The 20,469-nt window shown below is 60.9% G+C and overlaps 2 protein-coding genes across 2 annotated transcripts; both read right to left on the bottom strand.

Moving 5' to 3' along the window:
• Nucleotides 1–1,572: 1,572 nt before the first annotated feature.
• On the bottom strand, nt 1,573–8,835 carry E2F2 (E2F transcription factor 2). The gene is made up of 6 exons (XM_027661281.1): nt 8,653–8,835; nt 3,523–3,610; nt 2,901–3,120; nt 2,646–2,804; nt 2,362–2,476; nt 1,573–2,113 (listed from the first exon to the last, which is right to left on the bottom strand). Exons 1-6 carry the CDS (start codon nt 8,833–8,835, stop codon nt 1,628–1,630), a joined length of 1,251 nt encoding a protein of 416 aa, XP_027517082.1. The 3' UTR covers nt 1,573–1,627.
• A 7,711-nt stretch (nt 8,836–16,546) lies between these two features.
• Nucleotides 16,547–18,542, bottom strand: ID3 (inhibitor of DNA binding 3, HLH protein). The gene is made up of 3 exons (XM_027661442.1): nt 17,953–18,542; nt 17,685–17,756; nt 16,547–17,126 (listed from the first exon to the last, which is right to left on the bottom strand). Exons 1-2 carry the CDS (start codon nt 18,271–18,273, stop codon nt 17,700–17,702), a joined length of 378 nt encoding a protein of 125 aa, XP_027517243.1. The 5' UTR covers nt 18,274–18,542; the 3' UTR covers nt 16,547–17,126; nt 17,685–17,699.
• Nucleotides 18,543–20,469: the final 1,927 nt, after the last annotated feature.

A 20,469-nucleotide genomic window follows, 5' to 3' on the forward strand; every position in this document is an offset into this window, starting at 1 on the left:
ACCACCAGACATCACCAGGTACCACTGGAGATCAAGTACCAGCAACAGTCACCAGTCACTACTGGGCATCACTGGGGACCACTGATCATCACCAGGTACCACTGGGCATCACTGGGGACCACCAGACATCAGGTACCAGCATCCCCTGGTACCACTGATCACTGACACCAGCACTGTTGGCATCCCCAGGACAGGCAGCAGGCTGAGGAAGGACCCTCCACGGGCACAGCTCCCCCAGGATTTTGCTCTGCAGCCCCCAAACCTGCCCTGAAATCAGGGTGCATGAGCCCATCCAGCCCCAGTATCCATAGGGACCCAACCCCTATCCCTGAGGCTTTTCCCATGCTCCTGGTTTAAGGGGCGAAAGCTCAGGTGAAAGCTCATCCCAGGTGGATTTGGGCTGGAAATCACCGATTGGAGCAGGTCAGACTTGTTTTCATGGCTTCATCTCAACCCCCTTCTCCACCAGTGCCTTCAGAGCAGGCTGGCCAGTTAAAAAGCCCCAAAACAGGCTTTTTTTTGGTGCTTGAAAACAGGAACAAAACCAGCCCAACACCTCCCTCCTCCCAAATGACTCCAGCATTTTGCTGCTTCGAGGAAAACAGCCCCTTCTAAACACCAAAATTTCATTTTATTTCAACCCCTCCCGGGCAGAAAACATCAAGTGCCACGAGTTTTTCCAAGCCAAAACACACTCTCACCCACACCACCTCCAAGCCAAACTGCAGGAGCACCAACAACCCAAGGAAGGGCAACTTAAATACACCCGCTGACAATCCCAAACCCCCCCGACCCCCACCAGCCCCACGCCAAAGGGAGGGCCCAGATAAATACAGTGCAATAATTATGGATATTTTGCAATTAAAAGCCCTGTGTCCAAGGGCTCGTCCCATGCTGCTTCCCAAGCCCCTCTGCAGGCCATCACCTCCTCCCAGTACACTCCAGTTTCAATACTCCCAGCACCAGTAGCTCCAAGAGGCTGGAGGGAGCTTGTAAGGACTGGGGGAGAGGGGCTGCAGCCCCCCCAGGGAATATGGCTCCGTGTCCTGGCCAGAGATTTGCTGGAGCCTTGTAAGCTTCATCCTCTCATCACCCAAAGGTCACTTCAGCTTTGCTGCCTGGATGTTTTTTTAAAGGATATTCCAGCCCTGGTGGGGGGAAACGCCGCTGGACACGACCTGCCATGACCCTGAAGAACCAGTTTAACTGGGGAGCAACTGGAAAACATGACACAGACCACTCTGGGCAGGGATTTCTCTACCCTCCCCAGGGGTGCCCCAAAGCCACCTGGGGCACCCAGAAGCACCCCCAGTCCACCAGCACCTCCAGGGTAGTGGGGGGGTTACGGTGGGGAGCATCAGCACTGGCACCCCACAGTTTTTTGGGAGGACGCTGGGATGGGACCTGGATGGATCTCTGGGACAAACACAGCCCCAGGTGATAACCAGCCCAGGAGAGTGAGGAGAGTCCACACAGGGTGGGCAACACAAGCCCCCCACCAGCACCCTCAGAAAACCCAGCGCTCCCCAACACCCCCCACTCTCCCCAGCCACCCTGCAGAGACCCCACGTGCTCAGGACACAAGTGACCAGCGGGGACAAAGGCAGTGGGGCCTGGGGGGGGACACTCAGGGCTTCAGCAGGTCCCCCAGGTCATAGGCCTCAAAGAGGTCAGTGACACCCTCGCCCTCGAGCCCCCAGAGATAATCGTCCTGTTCCAGGGGGGGCGAGAAGGCAACGAAGGGTCCAAAGTCCAGCTGGGAGGGGGTGCAGGGCAGTTGGTCCTCTGTCTGCTGCAGGAGGTGGGCAGGAGAGCCCAGGAGCCCGGGCTCCACCTCCAGCAGTGAGCTGGGCCCCCCCGGGATGGTGAGAGGCAGAGATGAGGGTGAGGAGGGGGTTCCCGTGCCCCCCCAGCCCTGGGGGGTGGCGTGAGGCAGCTGTGGGGCTGGTCTGGAGCTGTTTGGCGGGGAAAGGGGGATGGCATGGTCCTGTGGGGAGGTGGCAGCGTAGGGGCCGGGGTGGTCCTTGGTGGGGCTCTCCTCTGTGATCTCCTCTGGGCAGAGGTACACCTCGATGGGGCCATTGGTGCTCTTCAGGTGGAGCTGGAAGTTGTCCTGGAGGGGCAGAGCAAGGCTCAGGGGGGGCAGCCAGAAGGTCTCCCATATCCCACCCCACAGCCCCCAACCCACGAGGGGCCTTCACGGGGCATTGCAACCCCTAAAGGACCAGCTCAGGGTCAAACAGCCCCACGGAGACACCGCAAAACCACCCAGGCTCAGGCTGGGCTGGTTCCTCAGAGGAATCCACCAAGGATGGCGTGGATCCAGCAGCACCCACACCCCAGCCCCACACACACACACACCTCGCTGAAGTCTGGCACCTCCAGCTGCGTCTCTGGGGGAGCCTTCACAGCGATCACTGTCTGCTCCTGGAAGCTGCTGATGGCACGGAGGTCCTGGTAGGTGACATATGCCAGCGTGGACAGGCACGAGGTATAGGAAAAAGTGGGGCTGCAAGCGGGACATCGACCCCCCCCCATCCCTCCAGACATTCCCGCCAATCCCGGGGAATCCAACTGGAGAAGAGGCTCAGAGGGTTCCCCAAGACCCTGCCCTCTCTCCCCCCCGTCTCCCCCAGCAAGGATATCTCTGGTTGGCCTCATCTTCCACCAGCTGCCGGAGCTGCAGGGCACAGTCCTGCACGAGCTGCTCCAGCGTCCTCTCCGTCCTGGCCAGCTCAGCCAGCTCCCCCCGCAGCACCTGCTGCCTCGCCGTCACCGCCGCGTCCTCGAAGATCCCCGTCCCCCTGCCAGGGGGGATGGCACCTCAGTGACACCACAGCACACCCTGCACGTCCCTCGAGCCACCCGCCCTGCCCCAGCCCCCTCCCAGCACCACCTACATCCACTGGATGTGGTTCTTGGACTTCTTGCGGATGAGCTGGATGCCCTCCAGCACGTTGGTGATGTCGTAGATGCGGCGCTTCTGGACCTCCAGCACCTCGGCCGCCCGGTTCAGGTCCACGACGCCGTCGGGGGACTCGTTCAGCAGGCGGATGAATTTTTTGGTGAGCAGCCCCAGGGAGGTGTCGTAGCGGGTCTTCTCCCCAGGAGACTTGGGGGCTGTGGGGGAAACAGGAGACAACCCCCCTCAGTCCTCTCCTTAGTTTGGGATGTGGGATGGAGGTGACACAGGGCTGGATGTGAGAAACCTTCCCATCCTCTCCTTAGTGTGGAATATGGGGCACAGGTGACATGGGGCTGGACACAAGAGACCCTCCTGTCCTCTCCTTAGTTTGGGACAGAGGTGACATAGAGCTGGACACAAGACACTCTCCCTTGTCCTCGCCTTAGTGTGGGATAGAGGTGACACAGCACTGGACACAAGACCCCCGTCCTCTCCTCAATGTGGGAGGGAGGTGACATTGGGTGGTGCTAGAGGGGACATGGTGCTAAGAGGGGAGAGAAGTGGGGTGTGTTCCTCTCCCAGCTCGCCCCCGTCCCGCCTCACCCAGCACCACTTACTCCTGGGGCTGGGGACCTGCGCCAGCGTCCGGCCCTTCCCCTTGGGCGTGCGAAATTCGGGGCCCTCCAGGTCCAGCTTCCTCTTGGCCTGGAGCAGGGGAGAAAACTCAGCATTGGGGCTGAGCCAGACACCCCTGTGAGCCCCCCAGAGCCCCCCCCCCGGGGTCATCAACAGAGCCCTGGGTGCCACATCCTGTGGTGAGAGTTGTCTTCAAGAGGCTCCTCCCGTTCCAAATCCCTTTTGGGAAGGGGCACAGCAGCACCCAGCAGCGCAATGGGCCACTGGGAGAACTGGGCTGGGAGGAGATGGGGGGGGTCCCATTCACCCCCCATGGCTTCCTGCCCACCCCAGAGCTCCCCAGGAACCCACTGGGATTTCCCCTCACCCCCAGCTCCTGGCAGGGCTCCACGGGGCTGAGCCCTGGGAGTGCAGAGGCTCTGGAGCCGGATCCTCCCCCTCCCACCCTGCCAGCTGGGTTTCACCCCCCCCCTCCTCCCGCCCCGGTGGTGGCTGAGGCAGCCGAGGACACCCAGCTGCCACCAGCACACCCGGGACCAGCCAAGCTCAGCCCCCCCGGGACCTGCGGGTGCCCCGGGCACGTGCACCCAGCTGGAGGGAAACTGGGGCAAGCTGGGGGGGGCACTGGGTCCTGGGAGGGGGGGGACACACATCCCCACACACGTGTCCCCTCGCCAGGGCAAGCAGCTCCCTGAAATCGCCCCCGAGGGACCCCCCAGCAGCACCTGGGGAGAAGGGAAAAAGGGGGGGTGCAGCAGAGCAGACACAGAGGGGAGCTGGGGGTGGTGTCACTCAACTACTCCCAACGCAAACAAATCCCCCAGGATACCCCCCCACCCCCAAATGTGCACAGGGGGATTTTAGGGGGACGCTTTGGCTCAGCAGCAGAAAGCAGCCCCCCAGCCCCATCTCACACCCCCTCCCCGGTACCTGCTCCCAGTCTGGGCTGTCCCACAGAGTCCCCCCAGTCCCATCCCATCCCCCCCAGTACCTGCTCCCAGGCCGGGCTGCCCCACAGGGTCCCCCCCAGCACGTCCCTCATGGCTCACAGGTCCCAGTGCCGGCTCGGTGCCGCTCCGACGGCGGCTCCCTGGGGAGCACACCCCACTTTGTGGGGAAGGGTTGGGCACCTCGCTGTGTTCCCACCCGAGGGGGCCGGCGGGAGAGGCGCCCGGGGGCTGTTTTCCGCCCCCCCCAGGGAGCCAGGCAGGTCCCGAGCTCCTGTGGGAATCTGTTCCCTCCCACCCTTCCCCGAGCAGGTTTTTCCCAGCCAACACGCCTCCATCCCCTGCCCCCGGATCTGCCCCGGAGCCTCCGGCACCCCAACGGTTAATGCCGAGTGCATGGGAAACACCTGCCCCGGATCAGACCCCATCCATCTGCCAGCACGGGGGGAGGCATCACCCTGACCCCCCCCCCTTCTGCTGGCACCCCTTTGCTCCTCCAGCACCGACGGCCGTGGCCAACGTGTGCTCCCATCGCTGTAGGGGGGGCTCAGCTGCACCCCACCTGCCCCAGGCGTGGGGAAACTGAGGCAGGGAGCACCCCATGGCAGGTCCTGGTGTTCCCAGACACCTCCAACCTCCCCCTCCCCTTGTGCAGGAAGGGAGCAAGAGGGACCCCTGTGCCCCCATGTGCAGTTTGAGGGGGTGGGGGCGGCAGGGGCAGGACCCTGAGTGTCCCAGCGAGGGACAATGGACAAGGGGGTCCCTCCTGTGCCCCAGCTGCCACCCCCCCCCCAGCCGGGCAGGATTAGGCACACGACAGCTGAGCGGGGCACAGCGAGGGGCTCCCAGCACCCTGCCAGCACTGGGGGGGGGTGTGGGATGAACCAGAGCAGGTGGGGGGGGCAGGGACCAAACCCAAAGACCCCCCCCAGGGCACGACAGGGCCCCCACTACACCATTTGCCAGCCCCCAGTATGACATCCCAGGATGTGGGGACACCCTGATGGGATGGTGGGGTGGGAAATGACGCTCGACCACAAAATTTGGGGGGGGGGGGTGTAAAGAAGCAGAGGGGGGGCAGGCTGGGCCCCCTGCCAGCTCTGCCTGCCAAGCAGCCCTCGGCCCAGCCCTGGCGCCAGGGGCTACACCCTGCGCCCAGCCCAAGCATCAGAGCATCCCTCAGCCCCGGGGGGCTCCTCCTGCCAACCCTCCCTTTCAACAGAGCCCACTGCCTTCCTCGGGCTTGCCTGGGCCCTGCCCGGCCCTTTATGGGGCTCCCCCCTCCCTGTCCCCTCCCCTTTTCCAGCCCCGCCGCCCTCACGGGGGCGTGGGAACGCAGCACCTGGGAATGGGCACCCAGAGCTGCCGGGGGGCCACGGGGCACCCCGGGATCAGGATGCTGCTCATGGCACAGGATTGCCACGTCAGAACCACCCCCCCAGGCACAGCTTCCACTGCCTTGGGGTGGCTCAGGGCTCAGGGGGGCACAGGGGGATGCTGAACTCCCCCATTTGGAGGAGGGAGTGGTGGGAGGTTGATCCCAGGCTTGGGAGACATGGGGACCACCCTGCGCTGGGGGGGAAGGCAGTAACCCCCACCCCAGGTACTGCTCCCCACTCCAGGGTGCAGCCAGCATCTCCATCCCCTCCCTCAGCCCCTTCCCAGGAGACATTCCCCAGCTGGAGGCTGTAAAAGCCAGACCCCAAAAAAACTCCTCTGAAGGTAACAGCCACAGTCACCACCCATCTCCACCCATCCCCACCCCCAAAAAATCCCCCCCTCCTGCCCATGCAGAAAAACCCCTTGATGGGGTCAAGGCGGGATGGGATCACCCTGTGTCACCCCTGTGGAATCCAGGGGTGCTGCTGAGCAGGTTCTCCCGCCAACCCAGCACCCACAGGGCTGCCACCCTCGGCTGCTCTTTGCACGGGTGGCTCAGCCCTGCCAGGTCATACCGAAACCGTGGTGGACTCTGGACACCCTTGTCCTGGCACAGAGCAGGCAGTGAGAGCTGGGACACCACAGCACAGACACCCCTCCCTCTGGTACTTCTGGACAGCCCTGAGCCCCTACAGAGACCCCCACAGCCCCTATAGAGACCCCAAACACTCAGGATAGCATTGCCATGGACTAAAAACGCTCCAAAATACCCATTTGCCATGGAGGAAAATGCATTTACCTACTCCAGAACCCTCAAATCAGAGAGTATATGAAATTTAGGACTTTTTTTGGACCACGAGAGACAACCCATCCTGCTTTCCCTGGGTGATGGGCTCCTCCAGGTGACCCCAGATCATTCCTGTGGTGCCGGGTGGGAGCGGCTGCGATTGCCCTGCTCAGGAATTGGGAGGAAACGCTCATTATCTGATTGCCTCGGCTCTGCACACAAAGGTTGTGCCATAAACAGGGTGTGTGGGGCAGGAGCCCCAGCTGTCAGGGCTGCAAGTGAAAATGGGATCTCCAGTGCCGAGAATGGGAGAATGGCAGAAGGGAACGGGATGGGGACAGAGGGGAGCGCCACTTGCAAGACACCAAGGGGGATGTAGGAGCATTGTCGTGTCCCCAAGGGTCAAATAAGCTCCCCCAGACCCTGTTCAGGGGACAGTTGTGGGCAGGAACACCCTGAGCATCTCCTGGTGTGGGTGGTGATGATGATGGTGATGACAAAGAGGCCACTGGCCCAAAACCTCTTGATGCCGACTGTCACTTGAGGACAAGCATTTCATGTCCCTGATTATCACACAAGCCCCCTAGACCCCATTCAGGGGACAGCCCCAGACAGGAGGACCCTGAGCATCTCCTGGGTGATGATGATCATCATCATCATGACAAAGGGGCCATTAGCCCAAAACCAGCTCCACAGGACTGGGAGTTTGTGGGGTGATTTTAGGGGAGGGGTCAGCACCGATGGTGTCTCCTTAAACAACAGCCCCTGGCAGTGCAGGATGTGGCATCTCGCACAGTTTGGAAACAAAGAGGCCAGAGAGGAGACAGGTGGTCCTAAAGCCCCCGTGGATGGGGCTCCAAACGGCCCCATCCAGCCCCACAGCCATGGCACAAAGCGGGGAGCAAAGATGCCCCCTCTCCCCTGCTGTGGCCATGTCCCCAGCTGGCACTGAGCATCAGGGATTGGGGAAAAGGGGGGGGGGGAATAAATAAATAAATCAAGCCTTGAAAAAACTAAATGGGAGTTAGCGGGGTCTGGGATCCCTCCCAGGGCCCGGGGAGAACAGAGGCTCACAGTGAGGGCTGGACCTGTGCCCGGGCTGGGGAGGGCAGGAATTAAATGCCAGCTGCCAGCGGGGCCGATGGGGCCGGGGGGCTCTGCGGGGGCCCTCCGGGAGGAGGGACAGGCTGGGCAGGGCCACCCGTGCACCCAAAAACCGGGCACGGGGCCAGCGCCCGACCTGTGCCTCAGTTTCCCTGTTTTAGGGGTGTTGGGCTTTGCAAGCCAACAGCCGTGACCCCCTTGGGGACTTGGTGACAGGGACATGGGACAGCGACCCCCCTACACGGCTCCCAGCAACGGGGTCCCTGTGAAAGCCTTGGGGTGACCCACGGAGGATGGGAACCCCCCCCCAAAAAAAAGCAGTCATTGCAAGCCCTGCTGTAGGCACGGGCAGGAACCAAGGATGGGCGGCGATGCTGAACCAGCCCTGCCCCGTGTCCCCCGCCCCGGGGGTCACAGCCCCGAAGGGGGGAGAGCCAGAGGGCAGGGCCGGTGCCCCCCACCCACAGCAGGCAGGGGCTCTGCCGGCACCCATCGCTCGCTTCCCCACCGCGGAAAGGGGTTAGCAAAGGGGCTGGGAATCCTTGGTGGGTTTTGAGGCACACAACCCGGACTTTTCGCAAGCTGGAGAAAAGGAAAAAGGGCCGAAAAAAGGCCGAAAAGCGGAAGCCGGAGCCGCGGACACGCAGGGGCGAGGGGAAGTTGGGAAACATCTGAGCCATTTCACTGCGACTCCTGATTTCAGACCTCACCCTCCCCCACTCCAAAAAGACACCCTGGGGGGCGCGGACCCCCAGTATCAGCTGCAAAATTTGGAAGGGAGGGTGCTGCACCCGCTGGGGTCACCCACCCCTCGCTCCCCACCCTGCTCGACCCCCAGCCCCCCGTGCCCCCGCAGCGATGCCCGGGGAGGGGAGGGGGTGCAGACACCTTACCGGCAGCCGTCCCACCGAGGCTGAGCCGAGGGTCCTGAGCTCGGGGCCCTGGGGGGTGTCGTAGAAACACCCCCTGCGGGCAGCGGGGCCGCTGACAGCCGCCGGCGTGTAGACCTGGGTGAAGCAGCCGCTGGATAACGGGGGGCTGCCCATGCTGGAAGCCCCCCGCTCGCAGGAGCCCATCACCGACATGACCTTCTTCGGGTGGTGGTGGGGAGCGGGGGCCGGGAGGGCGGTGCCCCCCCTCCCCGGGGCGGGGGACACTCCCCTGGGGAGCCGCAGCATTGCAAAGTCCTTTCCGAGAAGCCCGGCCCGGGGGAGGGGGCAGGAGCACCCCGCGGTTCCGCACCGGGGAGAGGGGTCACAATCTCAGCCGTGGCATTTTGGGGGAGCGGGGAGGGGGCCCGGCGGGCGATGCCATCGGCCAGTCCCCCAAAACCCCCCGAAAAACCTGCAGAGAAGCAACGCGGCGGGGATGCCGCCAAAACGGGCGGATAAAAGCGCTTTTGGCCCCAAAAATCGGCCGCGTTGGGGGCCGGATGGGGCCGGGGCGCGGCCCCGCCTTGTGCCGGGACCCCCCGCGCCCGGCTCCGCTGCCGCCCGATCGCGCCGGGGCCCGATCGCTCCTTTTCTTTTCTTTTCTTTTTTTTTTTTTTTTTTCCGGTTTTTTTTTAAGCGCCAAAACCCGTCCCGCGAAATTCGGATTTCCCGCGGAAAACGCCGCGCGCTGATTGGCTGCCGCCTCCCAGGCCCCGCCCCTTCCCCGCCGCTGGCGGGAGGGGCCTTAAAGGGGCCGCGCGGCCGCGGGAGGGAGGGGACGGGGCGTGGTCCCCGTATGCAAATCAGGGGGCGGAGCCTCATTGAGACCACCTCCGAGGATGAGGCGGGGCGCCTGGGATGGGAGTGGGGGCTCATTGGTGTTGGGGGTCACGGCTAGGATTCATTTTTTGTCACTTATTTATTTATTTATTTATTTATTTATTAGAGGACACCCCCTCCTCAATCTGGTGGGTTCTAATCTGGGGGCCGCGACCCCCCCAGCCCTCATCACCCCCCCCTTGCCCATTGTCTCCACATCCCCATCACTCCCCCATCCTCGTTCCCCCCATTTCCCAACATCCCCATCCCCTCATTCCCCTCTTCCCCTATCCCCATCCCAATCATCCCCCATGTCCCCACTGTCCCACCATTCCTGTCATCCCCTCTATTTCCCATCACCCCCTCCATCCTCAGCACCCCCTCCACATCTCTCCACCCTCATCCCCCCATTTCCCATCACCCCCACCCGCCCACACCCCCAGCTGCAGCACCCCGGGGTGGGGCAGAGGGGGCTGCATCTGTTTGGGACACTAAAAATGTTGGGGTCCTCCAGCCAGAGGCTGCCTGGGACCCCCCCACCCTGCAGGCAGGGGTCGGTGCTGTTGGGGGGGGGCAGGGACCTCAGAGGGGCTCAGCACGAGCAGATTTGGCCCCTGGTTCACTCTCAGAAGTTCACCCAACCCACCACTCAGTGTCACCTGCGTGTCCCACCCAGTATTTCCTTGGGGTGCACCAGGTCTTTCTGGAAAAGAGGAGGGAGAAAGACGGGGTGAAGGGCCCCCACTTTGGCCTATGGGGTATTTCAGGGTGCAGCAGTGACAGAAGTCACTGTGACAGTGGCAAACCTCTGAGTGAGGGCAACTCCGAGACTTACTGGGACCAGTAAAAGGCCACTGAGACACCCCACAGTTTAATCCTGCTGAGGTCACTGAGCCACAGCAGCTGGTTCCTCTCCATCCTCTGGTTCCTCTCCATCACCTCTTTCCATCACCTGGTTGCCTCCATTCATTCCTCTCCCTCATTCTCTCCAGCATGAGCCAATCCCATGTCCAGGTCTGGGATGGGGATGACCACGTGCAGAGAAGGACTTTCTTGCCAAGAAGCCTCCTGGAAGACAAACAGACGGACACACACTCCGTGCACGGCCTCTGCTGTGGATGAGGACGGACACCAGACCTCCAGACTCCAACTCAGCTGGAAGGGACACCCAAAAACGTGCCAGGAACATCCAATCCGGGACAGGCATTTGCCTCCCACCGTGCAGGGGCTTTGAGGCACAACAAAAGGCCTGGCAGCAGTGATGCCACCTCGGCTGGGCACCGTGTCCCTCTGCCAGCAGCACGGCTGAGCTTGGCAGCTCAACCCACCCAGACCTTCATCTTCCCCCCTGCAGGAAGGAGGCAACTGCCATCTCCATCTCAGTGCACAAAGACAAGGCCATGCCCAGCAGGGTGGATAAATCCATGGGTTTGGCTGCCTTGGGCTGGCTCCAGTGGGTGACCCTTGGAACAGGGACACTGGGGTACAGGGAGGGCCTGGGTTCAGGGGGTTCAGGCTGGCAGGTCGTGCCCCCAACTCCTCCAAAAGCAGAGGTGGTGTTCCCTCACACATCAGCAGTGTGGCCTCTCTGGGGTAAGGGCTGTCCCAGAGGGTAGGATGGCCCTCACCCCCTCAACTGTGCTGAGGGAGGAGGAGCCACAAGCATCCTTCCCTCACAGTACCTAATAAACCTCCTCTGGGCCTTCCAGCCATGGCTTTCCACCACCAAAGTCCTCTCCCAAGCCAGAAGCCACAGACTTGTGACATCAGGGCATCCAGAAGGGTGACAGCCACCAGCTTCCACCCTCCAACCCAGAAGGGTTTGGGTTGGAAGGGATCCTAGAGAGCATTTCATTCCATGATGTTCCAGAAGTCCGGGGTGACCCTGAGGATGCCCTGAAGTATCCTGACCAGCCCCTTGACCAGCTCCTCACCCTGGGGCAAGGTGAGAGATCCATCATTGCACTGGCCATGGCAGGGGAAGGAGCCAGGAGATCTGTGTTCCCTTCCCTGAGGGTCTGGGGAGGGTCTGCACTGCACCCCCAAACCAAGGTGAAGAGGTGACGGTGAAGAGCCTTTCCCAGTGCAGATGCAGCACGTGGGAATGGGGGCACCACATCTGGGCCACTGAATCTCTGCCCAGACCAAGACGGGGTCACCAGAGGCTTTGGGGTGCCACCTCCCCACTCTTGCTCCCCTCAGGATCTGGAAAATCTTCTGGATATTCAGCTTAGGGATCAGGGACCCTAAGCAGAGGAGATCCCAGTTCTTCCCGAAGGGAACACCAGAGGAGGTGCCGATCCTTCCCGGCGAGCCGAGCTCTTCCCCCTCTGCCCTGGAGACGGCAGCAGCGAGCCGCGGCTGCGGGGCCCGCATCGCCCCGGCCCCGGTACCGGCATCCCGGGGCCCGTGAGGAGATGCAGGGATGGATGGACACGGGATGGAGGGACACTGGAGCACAGGGAGAGAGGAGCGGAGCCTCGTCCTCGGTGGATTTTAGGGCGTGTGTGAAGCCCCCGGTCCCCGCCGTGACGGAGCCCCGATGTCGCCCGTGGGAAAGGGAGGGCGAGGGCTGGCAGGAACACGCAGCGTGGCTGCCAGGACAGCGGATGGTCTCCAGAGGGGGTGGGGAGAGGGCAGGAATAGCCTCCCCCCCCGGAATCCCACGGCACTCCCGGGAGCTCCTGCCAAAGGGGTGCTGAGCCCCCCCCTCAGCTTGGTTTGCAGGATGAGCCCTCCTGGCCTGGCAGTTTGGAGCCACCGGCGTGGAGAGTGCCAGAGGAAATTTAGGGATCCGGAAGGGTGGTGGGGGAGGTGGGAACACCTTTCCCACACTGGAATCCCCATGCCTCAGTTTCCCCGCTCAGCGCTGGCGTGGGAACTGGAGCAGGGTGGGGTGTGGGCAGTGTCGAGGGTGTTGGGAACACCCTGTGCCAGGCAGGATGGGGTCACCCACTCACCCCCACCCACGGGGACAGGCCGGGACCCAGCCCCTGACACCGTCACTGAGGCCAGAGGAGCTGGAGGGGCTCTGGGATTCCCCCAAAAAAGGAAGGGCTAGGAGCAGCCCCTGGGGCCCTGCGTGGGGGCTGAGGCACTGGGGGGGTTCATGGTTGGATTTGGGATACTGTGCGTGTGGATGTGTGTCCATGTTGGCTGGATTAGGGTGTGCCTGTGTGCACACGTGTGTGCACGTGTGGGCCCCTGCTGAGGGGGTGCACGTGTGTGTCACAGCCCATGAGAGACAGATATAGACATATAGACATATATAGATATATAGACATATAGATATATAGACATATAGATATATAGATATATAGACATATAGATATATAGATATATAGACATATATAGACATATAGATCTATAGATATATAGATGTGTGTGTGTGTGTGCACAGTGTGCGTGCAAACGTGCATCCATGTATAATTGTCTGTAGACACGTGTGTAGGTGTGTGTAAATAGTCATGTGTGCATACATGCAGACGTGTGAGTGTGCACAGACATGTGTGTCCCTGTCTGTAGACATGGGTGTAAGTGCACAGAAGTGTCAGTGCACACATACACACATGTAAGTGTGCACAGACGTGTGTCAGTGTCTGCAGGCATGTGTGTAAATGCACATGTGTGTGTACATGCACATATACATGTGTGTAAACGTGCATGAGTGTGCACGATGTGTCAGCAGGCTCATATGTAAGTGCACACACGTGTGAGTGTGCCCAGACACGCGTGTCAGTGTCTGTATCCACGTGTGTCAGCGCACATAAGTGCACACAGGCGTGAGTGCACATGTACACATATGCAGGTGTGTGCAGACACACGTGTCAGTGTCTGTATCACATATGTGCATGTGAACACACACAGGCACCAGTGCATACCCGCACACGCGTGTGAGTGCGCCCGGACACGCGTGTCAGTGTCTGTATCACCTATGTGCGTGTGAACACACACAGGCACCAGTGCATACCCACACACGCGTGTGAGTGTGCCCGGACACGCGTGTCAGTGCGTGTGTAAGCGCAGAAGCGCACACACGTGTGAGCACATGTGCACACCCACGCTCAGCCCCCGCGCCCCCCGCCCGGCCAAGGTCACGCGTGTGCCGCATCCGTGTGAGCGCGGCTGGCGGGGAGCCGGCCGGGGGGGCCGGGGGGGGCCAGGCCTTGGCCGGGGCAGCCGCGGGAGGAGGAGGAGGAGGAGGAGGAGGAGGAGGGAAGTGCGGCTCAGACAGCGCGGCGCCAGCAAACACCTGCAAACAGCTCCGGGCACACAATGGCAAATACAGGTGGGAACCGCCGCCTCCGTCAGCGCGGCGATTGCATCAGACTGCGGCGCTTGCCAAGAGGCGAGCGAGCCGGCCCAGGGGCCACCGGCACCGCTCGACCTTCACCCCCCAGCCCCGGGGTTAGTTTTTTGCCCTCCTCATCCTCTTTTCTGCACCCCAGCAGTGGAGGCGGGGGGAGGGGGATAAAAGCAAAGCCGGGTTTGCTCATCTCATCCAAGGGTGTTTTTCCCGTTCCAGTTCTCCCCCCCCCCGAGGTAAATCCCAGCCCCGGCGGTTATTTTTAGTTGTGGTTTTTTCCCCCCTTTTTCTTTTCTTTATATTTATTTTATTTATTTTTTTTTAAATCAGGGTTTTCCAGGAAAGCATCAGCATTCCACAACGGCCTAGGTAAATCTGCCCCGTGGAGTTAAATCCCATCTGCCCCACGGGGTAAAACCTATCTGCCTCCGAGGCAAATCCCAGCCTTGGCAGTTATTTTTAGTTGTGTTTTTCCCCTTTTTCTTTACTTTTAATTTTTTTTAAATCAACGTTTTCCAGGAAAGCATTGGCATCCCACCACAGTCTGGATAAATCTGCCCCATGGGGTAAATTCCATCTGCCCCAGGGGGTAGATTCCATCTTCCCCCCCTGAGGTGATTTTCCATCTGCTCCCCCCGAGGAAAAATCTCATCCGTCCCGCAGGGTAAATCCCATCTGCCCCCCGGGGTAAATCCCAGCCCTGGCAGCTATTTTTAGTTCTGTTTTTTCCCTTTTTCTTTATTTTTATTTTTTTATCTTTTTTTTTAAATCAGGTTTTTCAAGGAAAGCGCTGGCATCGCGCCACAGCCCAGTCCAGGGAGCCAGTGAGGGTCCGGATAAGGCTTGTTCACCACCCCCCCAGGCCATCCCCAGGGCCTGGGAATGTCAGGGTGGCTGTTCCGGGCAAGGCGCCGGGATCCATCCACGATGGGGGAGGAGGTGACAGCCCTGGGAGGCTTCCCAGGAAGCAGCGCCAAACCCTCACCCTGCCAAACCCCACAGCCCCCGGCCCCGGCCGAGGGAATCCCCTGCCCTGACCCCCGGGAGGGGACAGAGACAGGGGCCACCTCCACTCCCTGGGGGCAGGAGTCCCCTCCACCTCCCCAGTGCCGTTTCCATCCAGAAAGTCCCAGCAGAACTTGTTTCTCCCACCCCGCCAGTGCCTGGCCTCACTTCTCCCAGTAACCCCAGCCCCAAACTGGGCTCGTTAATGCTCCCGCGGGTCCAGGATCTCCACTGGGGGATCCACTGGGACCTGGAGGGCTCACACTGCAGGAAGCCCCACTTTGCAGCTACTGAGGCCCATCCCTGTCCCCTGGCTCATTCCCAGGGCGCTTTTCCCACCCTTCCCACTTGAATCCCTTTGGCACGACAGCGCTGGCACAGCTGGAGAACCACGACAGCAGGGTGAGCATGGGGACACTCACCCCTAACCCACCCCTCGGCTTTTCCTCCGGAGCCAAGAGCCAGTGAAGATGGCAAAAGCCTATTTTTAGCCTCAGCACAGCAGCAGCTCCGTTCCCAGACACGAAGGTTTCCAGATGGACACCCTCACCTGCCCAGACACCCCCTTGCCACCCCATCCCATCCCACCCCACCCGTGGGTGCCTGAGGGTGCTGCCCTGAGGGAGCTTGGGGACATCAAGCTGGGAGGAGGGAGGAATGTTCCCAGGGGTTGGTGATCCCGTTGGACCAGCTGGTGCTTTTTGGAAGCTCCACGTGCTGCTTTTCCCTGTGGAAATGCCCATGGACGAGGGGGGTTTTGGGGGGTGCCAGCTGCACCCTGAGCTCATGTTGGCTGTTGTGGGGATGGAGGCCGAAGCTGGTGTCTGTGGGGGAAGCTTTGCATCACCCTGAATCCCAAGACCCTCGTGCCTTCCTCCTCCTCTTCCCGTCTTCCCAGCTCCCCGTGATGCTGCAGCACCCCAGGGACACCCCGATGCCAAGAGGCAGCACCCACACCACGCAAAGCCAGAGCCCAGGACAGGGGATGGGTGAAGATGATGGTGCCACAGGTGGGGGGGAAGTTAATTTAACTCCATCCCAGGCAGGCCAGCACCTTCCCCAGGGAGCAGGATCCGGCTCCACAGCTGAGCCGGCCGGGGGTCACATCTGCTCCCGGGCCAAAGGGAAACCGCAGCATTACCCAAGGGGAGGGAAAGGCATTTCTGCTCCCAACACCCCTTCCCTGGGGTGCTGACCCCGGAGGGGGGATCAGGCCAGGCAGAGGGTGTGCTCTGGATACCACCTGGGGAAGCACAGGCAGCCCAGAAACCCCCCTTCCCCCGGGGGTGTATCCTGGGGGAACAGCATCACCCCTTCCAGCCCCAGAGCAGCTCAAATCCAGCCCCGGGGCACCGAGCAGCCCTTTTTCGCAGGGCAGAAAGTGGAAAAAAAAAAAAAAAAGGCACCTTTTCCCCCCTCCCAGGGCTCCAGCTACACCTCCAGATGGTCCCCGGGGCTCAGCAGCGTCTTCACTCCTTCCATATCAGATAAGCAGAGCAGCACCCAAAATAGCTGGCAGCCACCTCGGCCCGGAGCCGGCAGCCCAGGGTTAATTCCTCCCATACCTGAGCTGACATTTCAAAGCTGTTACACAATTACAGAGATTCCTACAGTAACCCTAGAAGTTCCCATCAGAGTTCGGGGGGCTCCCACCCACAGGGGGCTGTTTTCCCACCTAAGGGTGCACCCCCGGCTCCCTCCAGCCCCAATGATAGGAGAAAAAAAAACCAGTCAAACCGATTTCTTTTTATTATGTAAAAATGGTAACTTTTATAAAAAGTTTATAAAGCAAGTACAAGGCATGTTCGCAGAAATTCACCTTCCTGCACAAAAGGTACAAAAAGTTATACTCTAGTATAGAGCTCCACAAATACACGAGGCCACGGCCCCAGAGAGTTTGGTTCATACTCGAGGATGTGTGTGTGTCCCCCTCCCCAAAACCCCCCTAAAAATCCCGCCCTCCCCCATCCCATTAAAACACCTTTACAAAAAAAGGACTCGCTGCTATAATCCAAAAATATACAGACAACCTCCTCTCTTCATCGTATCAGTCTTATGATTAAAAATATCTTGATTAAAAAGTTCGGGTCCGAAGCCGGGATGGGACGCTGAGCTCCGAGGGGGGTGGGATGCTGGCGGTGGAGGGGTGGGGGGGTCGGGACCAGCCGCTCCCCGCCCGCGGTGCCCGGGCCCGGGGGAGGCGATGCCGGGGCCGGTAGGTCGCAGACAGCCCGGCGCCACGGAGGAAGCTGCTATTTACCTCCGGCTGATAACGAACCAGGAACCGACACTCGCTGCCTGTTTGCTAATTGGCACCGGGAGGGGAGAGAGAAGAGGGGGAGGGAGGAGAAAAATAATAGAGATAATTAGTGTGGTGATAAGCGGGGTTGGGGATGGGGATTTGGGAAGAGGGGGGGTGGGAGCCGGGGGACCGCGTTGCTCTGGGCGCATAGGGGTCCCCTGGGGATGCCGGGGGTGGGTGGGTGATGGTGGGGGACGGGGGTGCGGGTTGGGAGGGGATCTGGGGAGGTTGGATTGTTGGGGTCGCTATCAGTCCCCTGGAGACGCCGGGGGGGAGTTGGGTGATGGTGGGGGACGGGGGTGCAGGTTGGGAGGGGATTTGGGGGGGCTGAATTGCTGGGGTCGGTATCAGTCCCCTGGGGATGCCGGGGGGTGGGTTGGGGGAGTGGACTGAGGTGCGGGATGGGGATTGTGGAGGGGGGGAGATGGGATCGTTTTGGTGGGGCTGCTATCGGTGCCCTGGTGATGTTGGTGCTGGGGGGCCGGGACGCGACTGCAATGGGGTGTATGGGAAGGAGGACTGGGGTGCAGATGGCGGCGGGGGGTCGGTGCGGACACTCACCTGATGGAGGAGCCGTTAGTGACACAAACTTCTCTCGTCTTTGGAGCAGAGCTCAGAAGCGAGTTCGGCCGCCTGCGGAGAGACGGGACACGGCTTAGGGTCACCCCGGCGGCGAGTGATCCCCATTCCTCCCCCTTCCCCAGCGCGCCAGGACCCCCCCAACACACCCAGGACCTGCATCCCCCCTCTCCCAACATGTATCTCCCTCCAACTCAACATATCCCCCCTCCCCAACATACCCACTCCCCCAGCCCAAACCAGCCCTTACCTTAAGGGAGAACAGCGTGGCCTCGGAGGAGGGGTCGCGGCCCTTGGCCCCCTCCTCCAGCACGATCTGGAGGTCGAAGATGTAGTCGATGACGTGCTGCAGGATCTCCACCTGGCTCACCTTGGTGCCTTGCGGGATGCCCGGCACCAGCTCCCGCAGCTTGGAATAGCAGTCGTTCATATCGTACAGCAAGTTCATAGGCTCTTCCAAGGCCGGGCTCTTGTTGTGGCTGCCCCGGGCGATGGCAAAACTCTGCTCCGAGAGGCAGCAAACGGCCTCGTAGCAGCTCCGCACGGAGCGCACCGGGCTGATGGCTTTCATGGTGGGCTCGGAGCTGGGCTGGGGGCGCAGGACGGGGGGTGCCTGGGGGTTGTCGCGGCGGCTGTGGCTCTGCTGGGACCTCCGAGCACCGGGACCACCAAAGCCTAGATCTTTGAGCGCCGGGATTGTCACCCCCTTCACCCTACAACCTTCAGACCTCGCTGGCGGACTGGGGGGGAATGGCCCCGCGCCGCCCTTTATATAGACAGCGAGGCTCGGTCACACCTCCTGTATTAAAATTGAATCAAACCCCACCCTTTTCTATGTAAAATAACAATTAAACCACCCCTTTTATTGTAAACTAAGCCCTAAACCCCGCCCCTGCATGTTAATGAAGGCTCAACCCCCGCCCCTGTATCTCAATGAAGTCTTAAACCCCCTCTGCCTCCCCCCCACTGCCCCCCAAAATTGACCCTTAGTGGCCGGAGTGGCCCCACGAGGGGTGACACGACCACGCGGGTCCCCCATTCCACAGCCAGACCCCCAAACCCACCCCCTTCGCGGGGGGATTCCTCCCTAAACCCCTCGGACACCCCAACCCCAGCCCCCCCCGAGTGCCCCCCTCTGCGTGCCAGTGAATCCCCCCTATTTTTAGGCAGGACGATGGGGGTTCCCCCCCCCCTCCAACCTCCCAGTTTTAAGGAAATTAGTGCCGCCCTGTTCCTCAATCCGCTTCTCATCTGACCTCCAGACTTTCTGGCGTCAGGAATTATCTTGTGACCAGCAGAAAAAAATTAATTGCGGTAAAACTGAGGTTACGATGGAGAAACCAGATTTAGGTCAGCGCCTGCGAGAGGCCTGGAGGGTTCTTTTATTTTGGAGGGGGGAAAGAGGAGATTTATAGGCAAGGGGGTTATTCCAGTAGAAGTGATGAGGGGGGGATGAAGGAAACCCCCCTCCCGAACCACCTCTGCCTCAAAACTTACAGAATCCAAGAATATCCGTGGAAAAAGCCCAAAGCTGGAGCGATGTGGGGTCCCCACGGCTGTCAGCGCAGCGGGTGGCACATGGAGGGGTCCCGGGGAGGGGGGTGACACCCCCCAACACCCAGATTGTGAATCCTTATGAGCCCAAGGGGCAATCCCCCCCTTCCTAAATACTGATTTCTGCAGGCTGTAGTTATGGGGGATGTACTGGGGGTTTGCTTCTGGAATTGCAGGAAGGGGATGTTACTGAGAGGGTGGGGGGGCACCCTGGGACCCTGCTCGGCCCGGGGGTCCCAGCTAATGAGGGGTGCAGGGGGGTGGGGGGCAGAGGCACCTGGACCAAATTACTCCTGCCCACAGCAGCAATTTATTCCAGATCTGCCTAAATCCCAGTTCGGTGGCGCTGGGGGTTTATTTCCCTCCTTTCCACCCCCCCCAAAAGGGGTCTGGAGGCCGCAGGCTGGGGGGGAGGCACCCACCCTCCCCGAGTCTCCCCCAATCCGTGAGTCTTTCAACAGCCCCCCAAAAAGACCTTCAAAGCAGCCTCCAGCTCTTTTTGGGGTTGGATTATTTTTTATTTCTTCCTGCCCCCCCCCCCGCCCCTCCCGCCCCAGCTCGTTATGAATTTCCTGGGAAATCGCCTCCGTGTGAAGGGTGGCAGCTTGGGAATAGACATAATTACCCTCATTAACCTGCTTGGGAGCAAGAGCCAGGAACCCAGAGCCCCCCCCCCTAAAAATAAGAACAAACCAAAATTAAGTTAAAAAAATTTTTTGCAAAAATTAAACAAAAAAAAAAAAAGAAGAAACGTAAAAGTCAACGAAATTCCCAAAAATTTAAAAAATGTTTACAAAACATTTCAAAACTCTTTTCAAACCACATAAACGCTTTTTAACGAGTTAAACGACACCCCCCCCCCCCCCCCCCCCACACCCCCCCCCTTTTCCCCCAAAACCCCCCCCCCCCTTTTCCCCCGGGGGGGGGGGGGGGGCTGAAAAGCTGCAGGGGGGTTGGGGGGGGGGGGGGGGAGTTGAGCTTTTGTTTGCAGGGGGGTTTTGTTGGCGGCGGTTCCCACAGGCCCTGCCTGGGCGGCGGGACCCGCTGCCTTTGCCCAGCTGTGGCCCGGGCCCTCCAGCTGTGTTGATCTAACTCCCGGCCCCAGACAGCCTGGCGCCAGCCCTGCGCACGTCATGCATTCACACAGGGATGCGTGGCCAAGGCAACCTCCCCCCCCCCCCCCCCCCCCCCCCCCCCCCCCCCCCCCCCCCCC

This window comes from Corapipo altera, unplaced genomic scaffold (genome assembly GCF_003945725.1).
Source record: "Corapipo altera isolate COAL_440 unplaced genomic scaffold, ASM394572v1 201, whole genome shotgun sequence".
NCBI lineage: Eukaryota > Metazoa > Chordata > Aves > Passeriformes > Pipridae > Corapipo > Corapipo altera.

Excerpts from the sequence above, each read along its gene's own strand:
- E2F2 (XM_027661281.1), bottom strand. The coding sequence starts at position 8,835 with ATGGGCTCCTGCGAGCGGGGGGCTTCCAGCATGGGCAGCCCCCCGTTA. Across the intron at positions 2,477-2,645 it reads GAAGATGAGGCCAACCAGAG|GCTGGCATATGTCACCTACC; the intron begins ATATCCTTGCTG and ends GTGCCTGTCCAC. Across the intron at positions 2,114-2,361 it reads AGGTGCCAGACTTCAGCGAG|GACAACTTCCAGCTCCACCT; the intron begins GTGTGTGTGTGT and ends CTGCCCCTCCAG.
- ID3 (XM_027661442.1), bottom strand. The coding sequence starts at position 18,273 with ATGAAAGCCATCAGCCCGGTGCGCTCCGTGCGGAGCTGCTACGAGGCC. Across the intron at positions 17,757-17,952 it reads CCACGCTGTTCTCCCTTAAG|GCGGCCGAACTCGCTTCTGA; the intron begins GTAAGGGCTGGT and ends GTCTCTCCGCAG.